Below are 12,500 nucleotides of genomic sequence, written 5' to 3'. Positions count from 1 at the left end.
TGATCGATCGATGAATCTGCTCATCTCGCTGTGTTTTATTGATTAGTGTATTGACAGTATTGGATTCAGAAGTGTTGATGTGTAATAAGTGTGATCATGTACATTCAGCTCATTATTGATCAGACGAGACCCGTCCAGATAGATTTTGGCTGATGTTGTGATTGTTATGAAAGCAGGTGGACTGTTCTGGATCTGTTACTCGATGAACACACTTGGATTCTTCAGTGTGTGTGAATGTGAACTCTGTGTTCTTCCAGTGGTGCTTTTACCATCTCTACTCTGTTTTACACTTGACTGACCTTCAGTCTCAGAACTAGTTGTTGTTTGAGAGAAAAGCGTCTGAACTCACATGAGACTGATTAAATAAGGTCACCTTTTCTCTTTGCATGGTTTGATCTAAATGGAGATTCTTTCTTTTTATTAAATGCATTTTTGTAACTATTAAGTCCTTGATATGATTGTATATTTCTAGTTTGATCTATGTTTTTCTAAACAAATGATATCATCGGCATAACAACTTGGAATGAAAAGTAACCAAAGTAATTAAAGTAATCAAAGTAATGAAAAGTAATCAAAGTAATCAAAGTAATTAAAGGAATGAAAAGTAATCAAAGTAATTCAAGTAATCAAAGTAATGTCTGTAGCGACACATTGTATCACCTTGATGTTGCTTTTGTAAAGTTGAACCTTCCTGCAAGACATCGTCATGACTCGTGATTCGTCCTTTGAATCTGTTTTATCCAATGAATTAGTTGAAATCAGGTTTATAAATCAGTCTAAATGTTTCATTCTTCAGCCAATCGATAATAGTCCAAATTCGGGGTGTCACCCGTTATCCTTATGCATCAATACATCGATACTAATCCTGCCGAATCAACGCATTGATCTAGAAATATGATTTGTGAATCGAGAATCGTTAGTGTTGGTTGTAATAAATGTCCCTAGGATAGTTTGTCTTTCTTTTCTAGGACACATTACCCCCTTAAACTCTGGGGCATTTTTGGGTAGCCGTCCGCACTCAGATTTAAAAGCTCTCCATTCACACACACTGTGGACTAAATGCACAGATGTGAACTGTAGGGGGCGCTCTAACACATTATACACCTCACAGATGTGAACTGTAGGGGGCGCTCTAACACATTATACCCCTCACAGATGTGAACTGTAGGGGGCGCTCTAACACATTATACCCCTCACAGATGTGAACTGTAGGGGCTCTAACACATTATACCCCTCACAGATGTGAACTGTAGGGGCTCTAACACATTATACCCCTCACAGATGTGAACTGTAGGGGCGCTCTAACACATTATACCCCTCACAGATGTGAACTGTAGGGGCGCTCTAACACATTATACACCTCACAGATGTGAACTGTAGGGGCGCTCTAACACATTATACCCCTCACAGATGTGAACTGTAGGGGCGCTCTAACACATTATACCCCTCACAGATGTGAACTGTAGGGGGCTCTAACACATTATACCCCTCACAGATGTGAACTGTAGGGGGCTCTAACACATTATACCCCTCACAGATGTGAACTGTAGGGGCTCTAACACATTATACACCTCACAGATGTGAACTGTAGGGGCGCTCTAACACATTATACCCCTCACAGATGTGAACTGTAGGGGGCTCTAACACATTATACCCCTCACAGATGTGAACTGTAGGGGCGCTCTAACACATTATACCCCTCACAGATTTGAACTGTAGGAGGCTCTAACGCATTTTACCCCTCACAGATGTGAACTGTAGGGGCTCTAACTCATTTTACCCCTCACAGATGTGAACTGTAGGGGGCTCTAACGCATTTTACCCCTCACAGATGTGAACTGTAGGGTGCGCTCTAACGCATTTTACCCCTCACAGATGTGAACTGTAGGGGCTCTAACCCATTATACCCCTCACAGATGTGAACTGTAGGGGCGCTCTAACACATTATACCCCTCACAGATGTGAACTGTAGGGGCGCTCTAACACATTATCACCCCTCACAGATGTGAACTGTAGGGGCGCTCTAACACATTTTACCCCTCACAGATGTGAACTGTAGGGGGCTCTAACACATTATACCCCTCACAGATGTGAACTGTAGGGGGCGCTCTAACACATTATACCCCTCACAGATGTGAACTGTAGGGGGCGCTCTAACACATTTTACCCCTCACAGATGTGCTCGTCCATAGACATTCAGTCTAATGTTCAGTTCAAGCAACACCCTCATTATTTCATTGAATATCTCGGCCTCAGAGTGGACTACAAGCTCAATCTAGGTGTCATTAGAAAGATGAGATCCTCCCCTTTGAGGTAATATTAAACATTTTATCATCAATAGTCGAAAACATATTTTGTTGTGGACTTATAAGATATAACATTGGGTTATTCACACAAACAAGCTCACAGAAAAGTCAACAATGGCTCAGAAAACTCTCCATTAAAGACGTTTGTATTTAATGACTTACAGAAATCATATCTCACTTTTTGATTCCTGAGAATAAGAGCTTTCATGTGATATATGACTTGCCCTTATAGGTGTTATGTGAAGGACTTTATATTTCTACCACATTGCCTCTAGGGGGCGCTCATGTTCAACGCAAATATTTTGTTATTTTAAGTCAAATAAATGCAGAATTAATGTTTATCTCTGAAAAGTTCAGATTCTAAACTTTGAAACGATACCTAATATCTGACTTACGGAGCGTAATGTTTTTCGCTATATTGCACCCCCTTGTGGACCCACCGGCGTGTTTAGGGAATTCTACAGTAAATGCGTTTTATAAAATGCAGAATCAAACCGTTAATTGAATCAAATTGTATCGATCTGAAATTGCTAAATAAAATCGTTATGAATTGGTTCGAATATCTATGAATGGTGAGATCACTGGTGCTGACGTGAATCTGATGATCCTATTTGAGAACGCTCCCATGTGACCGTCTGTTCAAACCTGTCCACCTGATCGATGTCACGTACATTTGATCCGTCGCAGAAGTAGTGCCGATTTTGAAGCTTTACGACGAAACGTTTTGTTGTTTCCAAAATCCTTTAATGTTAAAATGTGATTTTGAATACGGGACTTTTGCTCAGCGTTGTACGCATGTTTAAAGAACGAAATGTGGATTTGAGCTGGTGTGACTTCTGACAGGAGTGGTTTTCGAGGTGTTTTCGGGGGCTATTCTTTACAAATTCAGCTTAATGAGAACAATGCGTTTTAATGTAGGGGTCCCGCCGCACCGAGGGACCAAATAACTGAAAGATGGAGCGATTTGTTCGCTCTTTAGAAAGCGGCTTAAGCGGTTTGGGGGGCTTTCCTCTGTTTGTTCTGATCCGACGGGCTTCTGTGCCTCCGACCGCCTGATTTGTGACATTTCTCTCCAAAGGGTTTTTTCCTCGCGGTTTTATTGGCTTGACCTGATTAACTAATCTGTGCTTTGAATCTCAATGAGTGGTTGGCTGTGTGTGCTGGGAACGCATCACAGATTACCTCATTCAACTCTACTCAAACACAGATGCTGCATGTTGAACTAATTGTTCAAAGAGTCGACAAAAGGGAATTTAGCCGAGCACACAGTCTTTAAGGTCACACTGAGAAATAAAGAGATGTGTTTCTCTTCATGAACGTTTGGTGCTGAGATGTGTGGAACGTCCCTCTGATGTTTGATATAAATGTCATGTCTGTGTGATATTACGCTGCTAGCACATGTACAATCACTTCCTGGATATGGATCAATAACATGATGGAATTTTATTTTATTTTTTTATTTTTTTCAGATTCACAAAAAATGCAGATTACACAAACCTTTGACGTGAATACACATTTACTGTGATTAATTTTATTTTTATTTGATTTTTTTCTGGGGATTAAAAAGTAAAAATGTGCAAAAACCGTCCAGAGATTTTCATTAAATGAAAAGTTTCATTAAAAGCTGAAATTCTTGGGAATAGAAATGTTGGCATGAGTCGTGCAGAATGAACTTTTATTATTATTATTATTATTATTATTATTATTATTTTAATAAGCAGTATAACAGCTGTGTTTTAAATTAGGATTCATATTTGCAAATCTTCTGTCTGCCCAATTAAAGTCATGTGGTGCATAATTGCATGTTATTTGTAAAACAATATTTTGATTGTATGATTACTCCACATGACATTTGTAAAACCATTAAATCATTTTTATGGTAGAAAATACTACAAACATAAACCGACAGCAGCACACAGATTATATTTCTATGGGCTTGAAATGTGTTTTAAACTACATTTATAAATTATTTCTATTTTTTATCACAACTCTATTTGTCAGTGACTCTTATATTTTAAAGGGACAGTTCACCCAAATCTGTAAATTCAGCCATTGTTTACTCACCCCCGTGTTGTTCTAACTCTATATGACTTTCTTTCTATTTCTGAACACAAAGGGAGAAACTGAATAAATGTTGTGCTCAGTGATGTCATACAATGGCAGTTTATGGTGACCACCTCTTCAAGCTTCAAAAGAACACAAAAGTATCATTCAGAAGTCTAATTAATTATTCATGAGACTCATGATTGTTATGATACGATAAGATTTGATGAGAAACTGAAATCTAATGTGTTATTTAGTGTAAATGTTCACTGTTGATCTCCTGTGTGTGTTCATGATAGGACACGAGAGCAACAGTTCACACAGACCCCTCACGACATTGGGGGCGTTCAAGAGAAAACTTGTTGTGTTTATCTAAAAACAGTGATAGCGACAACACAACACAACTGCACACAAAACACAGAACAGAACTTACTAAACATGTCTGAAGAGTTTGTAACGGAAGAATTGATGCATTTCTGCGCCCAGCCTTATTTACCATCTAGTGCAAAACACAGCGGACGGAGTTTCCCACGCGATGCTGAAAATAGAAAACGTGACAGAATGTCCCGTCACTCGTCGCGGCTGGTTAGGACAAAAACTCTGATTACATATAAAATACACCTTTTATCACGTGCCATTGCCGTCAGGTTTGGACATGGTGTGACTGTAGCTCCTCTATGTTTCTGATTGATTTTATGAGTTCTCCGTTCAAAAATAAGGCTGGGCACAGAAATGCATCAATTCTTCAACTACAAACTCTTCAGAGGGCAGATAATTTCATGCTGCTCTGCCCTCTGCCCTCACAAACACGGATAACAAAAGAACGACAGATTGATTCGTGTTTGCTCCGCCCCCCCAAAATCACTGGCACAGCAGATAGGGGAAGTCAGAGCGAGTGTATCCGCCTACAATCACAGTACGATCAGTTTTTTCTCCCCAATCTGGAACTCCTAATTCCCAATGTGCTCTGAGTCCTCATGGTGGCGTAGTGACTCGCCTCAATCCGGGTGGTGGAGGATGAATCTCAGTTGCCTCCACGTCTGAGACCGTCAATCCGCACATCTTATCCGTGACTTGATGAGTGCGTTACCATGGAGACGTAGCGCGTGTGGAGGCTTCACGCTATTCTCCGCGTCATCCACGCACAACTCACCACACGCCCCACCGAGAGCGAGAACCACATTATAGTGACCACGAGGAGGTTACCCCATGTGACTCTACCCTCCCTAGCAACCGGGCCAATTTGTTTACCCCATGTAACTCTACCCTCCCTAGCAACCAGGCCAATTTGGTTGCTAAGGAGACCTGACTGGAGTCACTCAGCACGTGTGATATCAGATGTGATAGTTAGCGGTAATGAGATGCTCAGACCCGGTGATGAACTCTTTAATAAATGTGTTGGAGATGAATGTGTGATGATTTCTGTGTTCTCCTCAGAGTCTCTGCTCGACTGCCAGCATGCAGACAGTGAGAGCGCCCGACACCAATGAAGTGGATAAAGTCATCTTCAGAGAATCTGACAACGATCGCAAGGTGAATTATTCTCACGCACATCTTCACTGTCTCCTGCTGGGATGAAGGTTGTTCTTGGGTTCCTTTATCTTATAAACATGGAAATAAATGAGATTTTTTAAAGCAGCATTATAACATGTTCAAACCCCTTCTTAACTCTACTGATGTATTGGAAATGTTAATGTCCCACACATCTCTGTCCTCTTATAGGTCGTCTTACAGCTGGAGAAAAAGTCATTTAACTACATTAACCAGGATGTTTTCCGGGAAAACAATGGGACTCTGGTAAGGCATTCATTTTGAGTTCTTGATTTAATTCGGGGGTGTTTTTGAGATTATTTATAATCGCATGAATGTGATGATAGATCTGAGAAACCCGTTAGAAACATCTGATGAGTCACGACCCAAACATGTGTTTCAGGTGTGTTCTGATAGAGTCACAGACAGCAGATGACAACGAGGCTAAATTTAAATCATTTAATGCAGGTGTATAATAGCACAACAAATCATCTGATTACACCGTCTGTTTATTATCTCTGTAATACTTGATTTTGATTGATCATTCTTTCATCCTCAAAATGACTAAAGCACCATTAACAGAACCTTTAAGGAGTTGAGTTAGAGGAATATACCTGCATATTTTGGGGTGTGGGGGGGGGTTCACACAACAGCCGACGCTCATTAACTGACCCTTATGTGTGCAACAAACTCACATATGTTTATTATTTAATATGTATAATTAACTTTCTTATTAGAATTGCAAATTGTTAAAATAAAAATAAAAAATTTTATTAGTAAAAAAAACAATTAAAATAAAATTTTGAACGTTGAACATGAGCGCCCCCTAGAGGTAACGGGGTAGAAATATTTATATAAAAATAAATGTCTCATCGCACATACTGTATATGGACAAGTCATATATCAAATGAAAGCTCTCATTCTCAGGAATATGACTTACAGAATACTTACAGTATACTTACAGTACGTACAGTGTACTTAGTGTACATATAGTGTACATGGTGTACTTATAGTGTACTTGCAGTGTACGTATAGTGTACATGGTGTACTTATAGTGTATGTACAGTGTACTTGCTGTGTACTTACTGTACATACAGTGTAGTTGCAGTGTGGTTACAGTGTTTACAGTGTGGTTACAGTGCACGTATTGTATACTTAGTGTATATAAAGTGTACTTACATTATACTTACAGTATACTTAATGTACACACAGTGTAGTTACAGTGTACGTACAGTATACATAGTGTATTTACAGTATACTTAGTGTATATACAGTGTACTTACAGTGTACTTACTGTACATACAGTATAGTTGCAGTGTGGTTACAGTGTTTACATTGTGGTTACAGTGCATGTACTGTATACATAGTGTACATACAGTGTAGTTACAGTGTAGTTGCATTATACTTACAGTAAACTTACAGTGTACTTAATGTACGTACAGTGTACTTACAGTATTATTAGTGTACTTACAGTATAGTTACGTATACTTCATGTACATACAGTGTACTTACAGTGTGCATACACTATACATACTGTATACTTAGTGTACATATAGTGTAGTTACAGTGTGGTTACAGTATACTTGGTGTACTTACATTATATTTACTGTGTACTTAATGTACACACAGTGTAGTTACAGTGTACGTACAGTATACTTAATGTATTTACAGTATACTTAGTGTATATACAGTGTATTTAGTGTACTTACTGTACATACAGTATAGTTACAGTGTGGTTACAGTGTACTTAAAGCGTGGTTACAGTATACCTAGTATATGTACAGTGTACTTGCTGTATATTTACAGTGTACATACACTGTACTTACAGTGTATTATTAGTATAGTTACAGTGTGTTACAGTATACTTACAGTGTACTTACAGTATAGTTACAGTATACTTAGTGTACCTACAGTGTACTTATAATGTACTTACAGTATGCTTACTGTACATAATGCAGTTACAGTGTAGTTACAGTGTGATTACTGTGCACTTACAGTATACTTAAAGTATACTTAGTGTACTTACAGTATACTTATAGTGTACTTACAGTATACTTACAGTATACTTAGTGTATTTTCTGTGTCTGTGTGAGTGTGTGTGTGTGTGTGTGTGTGTCTGTGTGTGTGTGTGTGTCTGTGTATGTGTGTGAGTGTGTGTGTGTCTGTATGTGTGTGTGTGGCTGTGTGTGAGTGTGTGTGTGTGTGTGAGTGTGTGTGTGTCTGTGTGTATGTGTCTGTGTGTGTGTCTGTGTGTGTGTGACTGTGTGTGTGTGTGTGTGTGTCTGTATGTGTGTTTGTGTGAGTGTGTCTGTGTGAGTGTGTGTGTGTGAGTGTGTGTGTGTGTGTGTGTGTGTGTGTGTGTGTGTGAGTGTGTGTGTGTGTGTGTGTGTGTGTGTGTGTGTGAGTGTGTGTGTGTCTGTGTGTATGTGTCTGTGTGTGTGTGACTGTGTGTGTGTGTGTGTGTGTGTGTGTGTTCCTGTACTCTGTTGGTAAGATGAATGTTGTAATGTCGTATGAGAGATAATCTGATGGTCATGGTCCACTTAAACACGTCGTCTTATGATCCCTAGAAAACAAACTACCTTTCCAAGTCGACAAATGTCCCTCCCCCTTGTGCCGCACCACAGCGCCCGGCATCCTTCATCAACTACTAGAGTTGTACCGGCTTGACAGAAATTTAATTCGAGGCAGCTCTCGAAAATAATTATTGTATTTTGAAAGGAGTAATCATTGGCCGGGACATGATTGAATATGTCCATGCTTATTGACTTTTGCCATGATTAATAGGTTTGTTTAGTCGATATAGCCATCGGAATTGTATAATTAATTATCCGGGCGGCTGTCAGGCAGTGAGGATGGAGCGCCCTGATGAGGATTTGGGAAGATTAAATTTTCCGGGGCCGTTGTGTCACGCGTGCAGCGTGTGTGTGTGTGAGTGTGTCTGTATGTGTATGTGTGTGTGAGTGTGTGTGTGTGTGTGTGTGTGTGTGTATGTGTGTGTGTCTGTATGTGTATGTGTGTGTGAGTGTGTGTGTGTGTGTGTGTGTATGTGTGTGTGTGTGTATGTGTGTGTGTGTGTGTGTGTCTGTATGTGTATGTGTGTGTGTGTGTGTGTGTCTGTCTGTCTGTCTGTATGTGTGTGTGTGTGTCTGTATGTGTGTGTGTGTGTGTGTGTCTGTATGTGTGTGTGTCTGTCTGTATGTGTGTGTGTGTGTGAGTATGTGTGTGTATATATGTGTGTGTGTGTATGTGTGTGTTTGTATGTGTGTGTCTGTATGTGTGTGTGTGTGTGTGTGTGTGTGTGTGCGCACACTGGTGAAGCCCTGAATGAAGAAAGCCCCTCCGCTCCACTAACTGTCATTGATTTTGCTTCAGTGTCGCTTTATTGAATCTTTATCAGGTAGATTCAGGCGGACAGAGCGGGGCGAGTGATGAAGTTCTGTCTGTGTTCCGCCGCTGCATCGCTCATACGCCAGTTTTTAAGAGTCTGAGTAAATAAATAGCAAGCACGTGTTTATTGGACTTGCATCATATTTAAGCTGCTGCTGTTTTATTCTGTCCAGTCGAGGCATTAGAGACTGTATATAAATCTACACATGCAAATATTATTGATGACCCCATTAGCCAATATTAGCATTGTTTTTAATTATTGGCACTGATTAGGGCATTATTGGGAACAGATAATAATGCTAATTTTCCATATTTTTGACGGAATATTTTAGAGCATAATTTCACGTGTGCATTGGAGCTTCAGCCTGAATACTGTTTTTGTTTTTAAGATAGATATAGCGTTATAGATTTCAGTGTTAGCATTTATCCATTTCCTGATTCAGTTCCGCTACATTTGTGAATGTTTCAGTTCAAATGTTCATTAAAGAAATTACACAGGCACCTTCTGACTTGGTACATTGCAAAAATATTAATTTGACACATTTTTTAATTTCTCTTTATCGTAATTAAACTTTTTTAATGAACAAATTCAATGTATTCCATCAATAAATATAATGTTTTGAAATTGCATTACATACATGTTTACATGCATCATTCGCTGTTTACATGTATGACATTGATATGTAGAGCAAGTGCTAAAACAGTACTGTCTCTTTAAGAACAGCGTCAGGTCAGCGTCTCACACAAGTGTTTTAGTTGTGTATCAGTGTGTGTGTGTGTGTGTGTAGTGTGTGTGTGTGAGTGTGTGTGTGTGTGTGTGTGTGTGTATGAGTGTTTGTTTGTGTAGTGTGTATCAGTTTGTGTGTGTGAGTGTGTGTGTTTGTGTAGTGTGTGTGAGTGTGTGTGTGTGTGTGTTTTATGTAGTGTGTGTATATGAGTGTGTGAGTGTGTGTATGAGTGTGTGTTTGTGTAGTGTGTGTGTATATGAGTGTGTGTAAGTGTAGTGTGTGTGAGTGTGTGTGTGTAGTGTGTGTGTGTGTGTGAGTGTGTGTGTGTGTATGAGTGTTTGTTTGTGTAGTGTGTATCAGTTTGTGTGTGTGTGTTTGTGTAGTGTGTGTGAGTGTGTGTGTGTGTGTGTTTTATGTAGTGTGTGTATATGAGTGTGTGAGTGTGTGTATGAGTGTGTGTTTGTGTAGTGTGTGTGTATATGAGTGTGTGTAAGTGTAGTGTGTGTGTATGAGTGTGTGCGTGTGTATATGAGTTTGTGTGTGAGTGAGTTTGTGTGTGTGTGTATGTATATGTGTTTGTGTTTGAGTGTGTGTGTGTGATTGTGCAGTACGTTTGTGTAGGTGTGTGTGTGTGTGTGTTTGTGCATGTGTGTGTTTGTTTGTGTACATTAAACACACTCAGTCTGCTCATATATGGCAGTATATGGTTTGCCTCAGAATAAAATATCTGTCATAAATTGTGGAGAAATATATGGCTGCAATGAAAGTAAAGTGTGTGGTGTAAAGCTCAAATTAAATGACCTTTCACCTCAAGTCTTATTAATGGTGTTTAAGACATCAGGTGTTGTCAGAGCGTTTATTTGCCGATGCTTAAATCAAAGCACAGTTACGGCAGGAGACAGCGCTGGACATCCCACATCTGTGCTGCTGATTCTTCACACACTCAAAGAGACGTGATTTAGAGTTGTGTGAGTTTATTAGGGTGAGGTGATGAGTTAGTTTTATTTATTATATTTCTGTATGGTTCTGGGATGTGGGTCCAGAGAGGTCCGTCACACACACACACACACACACACACACACACACACACACACTGTGAAGGTCATCGGCGCTGACGGAGTGTGATCTCTGTATACGAGACGATGAGCGCACATAAACATTACACATTACCCAACAGATGGAATATGTCCTACGAGAGTCTGTTGAACTGAAAATGCATATAACAATAGTTTATTTACATCATTAAATATTTTATTATCTTTATTTGGGGCCTTCTACAGTAAATATTGATATGCATTTAATTGCAATTAATCTGATTATATCTGTATGTATAGTGTCAGTGTAGGTTCCACTTGCTGTTGCTACATATATCTGCATTTATATGCTGCTCTGCACATGCATATAGTCTGGCTAGTTGTGTGTGTGTGTGTGTGTGTGTGGGTGTGGGTGTGTGTGTGTTTGGCTATTAATTAGTTAAAGCTGGTAGTAGTCAGTCAAACACACACACATTGATGGTGTTGTCATGTGCACCTGTTGATTATTCTTCTCATAATTAATGTGTACACACTCGGGCTAATTATTGTGCTGTGTGTGATTAATGACTTCAGTCACTGTGTGTGTCAAACAGAGTGACAGCTGCAGGATGATTGATGAACACACAACACACATTATCTCACACACACAATGACAGTCACATCTTCATTCAGCTTAAAGATCACAAAGACCTGAAAGCGCTCATATTCTTCACTTTTATTGCATTTCTTGCACCAAACACTCAGTATATGATGTCATATGTTAACGAATAGAAGAAGCCCCTGTTCTCCGTCATACGTGTCATATAATTGTATGTGTCCAGTGTTACACATGTATTTCTCTCTGTGTGTCTTTAGCTTTTACAGTATGATAAGGAGCTGTCCGTCTTTAAGGAACGTCTTCATGAGCTGGAGATCTCGTTTCCTCCCAGGTATGAGCACCTACAGAACCTCGTACAGAACCTCATAAAGAACCTTAACAGAACCTCATACAGAACCTCAAACAGAACCTCATCTAGAACCTCATAAAGAACCTCATATAGAACCTCATAAAGTACCTCATATAGAACCTCGTACAGAACCTCATACAGAACCTCAAACAGAACCTCATACAGAACCTCATACAGAACCTCGTACAGAACCTCGTATAGAACCTAATACAGAACCTCATACAGAACCTCATAAAGAACCTCATATAGAACCTCATACAGAACCTCATATAGAACCTCAAACAGAACCTCATATAGAACCTAATACATAACCTCATATAGAACCTAATACAGAACCTCATACATAACCTCAACAGAACCTCATACAGAACCTCATATAGAACCTCATACAGAACCTCATACAGAACCTCATAAAGAACCTCATATAGAACCTCGTACAGAACCTCCTACAGAACCTCATACAGAACCTCATACATAAACTCAACAGAACCTCATATAGAACCTCATACAGAACCTCATATA

General features: G+C 39.5%; 1 protein-coding gene across 6 annotated transcripts in view; it reads left to right on the top strand.

The window, feature by feature from the left end:
- Positions 1-12,500, top strand: part of LOC127660807 (inositol polyphosphate-5-phosphatase A-like) — a 195,141-nt gene that overhangs the window by 151,828 nt on the left and 30,813 nt on the right. For all 6 annotated transcript variants that reach the window (XR_007972683.1, XR_007972681.1, XR_007972682.1 and 3 more), the window contains 3 exons: positions 5,787-5,882; positions 6,072-6,146; positions 11,887-11,960. Coding sequence is in view for 3 of the 6 variants with exons in the window: in XM_052151234.1 (XP_052007194.1) it covers positions 5,787-5,882; positions 6,072-6,146; positions 11,887-11,960 (245 nt within the window). In the remaining 3 variants the exon portion in view is untranslated. The remainder of the gene's footprint in view (positions 1-5,786; positions 5,883-6,071; positions 6,147-11,886; positions 11,961-12,500) is intronic.

The sequence above is a fragment of the Xyrauchen texanus genome, chromosome 20 (genome assembly GCF_025860055.1).
Source record: "Xyrauchen texanus isolate HMW12.3.18 chromosome 20, RBS_HiC_50CHRs, whole genome shotgun sequence".
NCBI lineage: Eukaryota > Metazoa > Chordata > Actinopteri > Cypriniformes > Catostomidae > Xyrauchen > Xyrauchen texanus.
The sequence above is the reverse complement of the archived record's forward strand: the minus strand, read 5'-3'. Positions and strand labels throughout refer to the sequence as shown.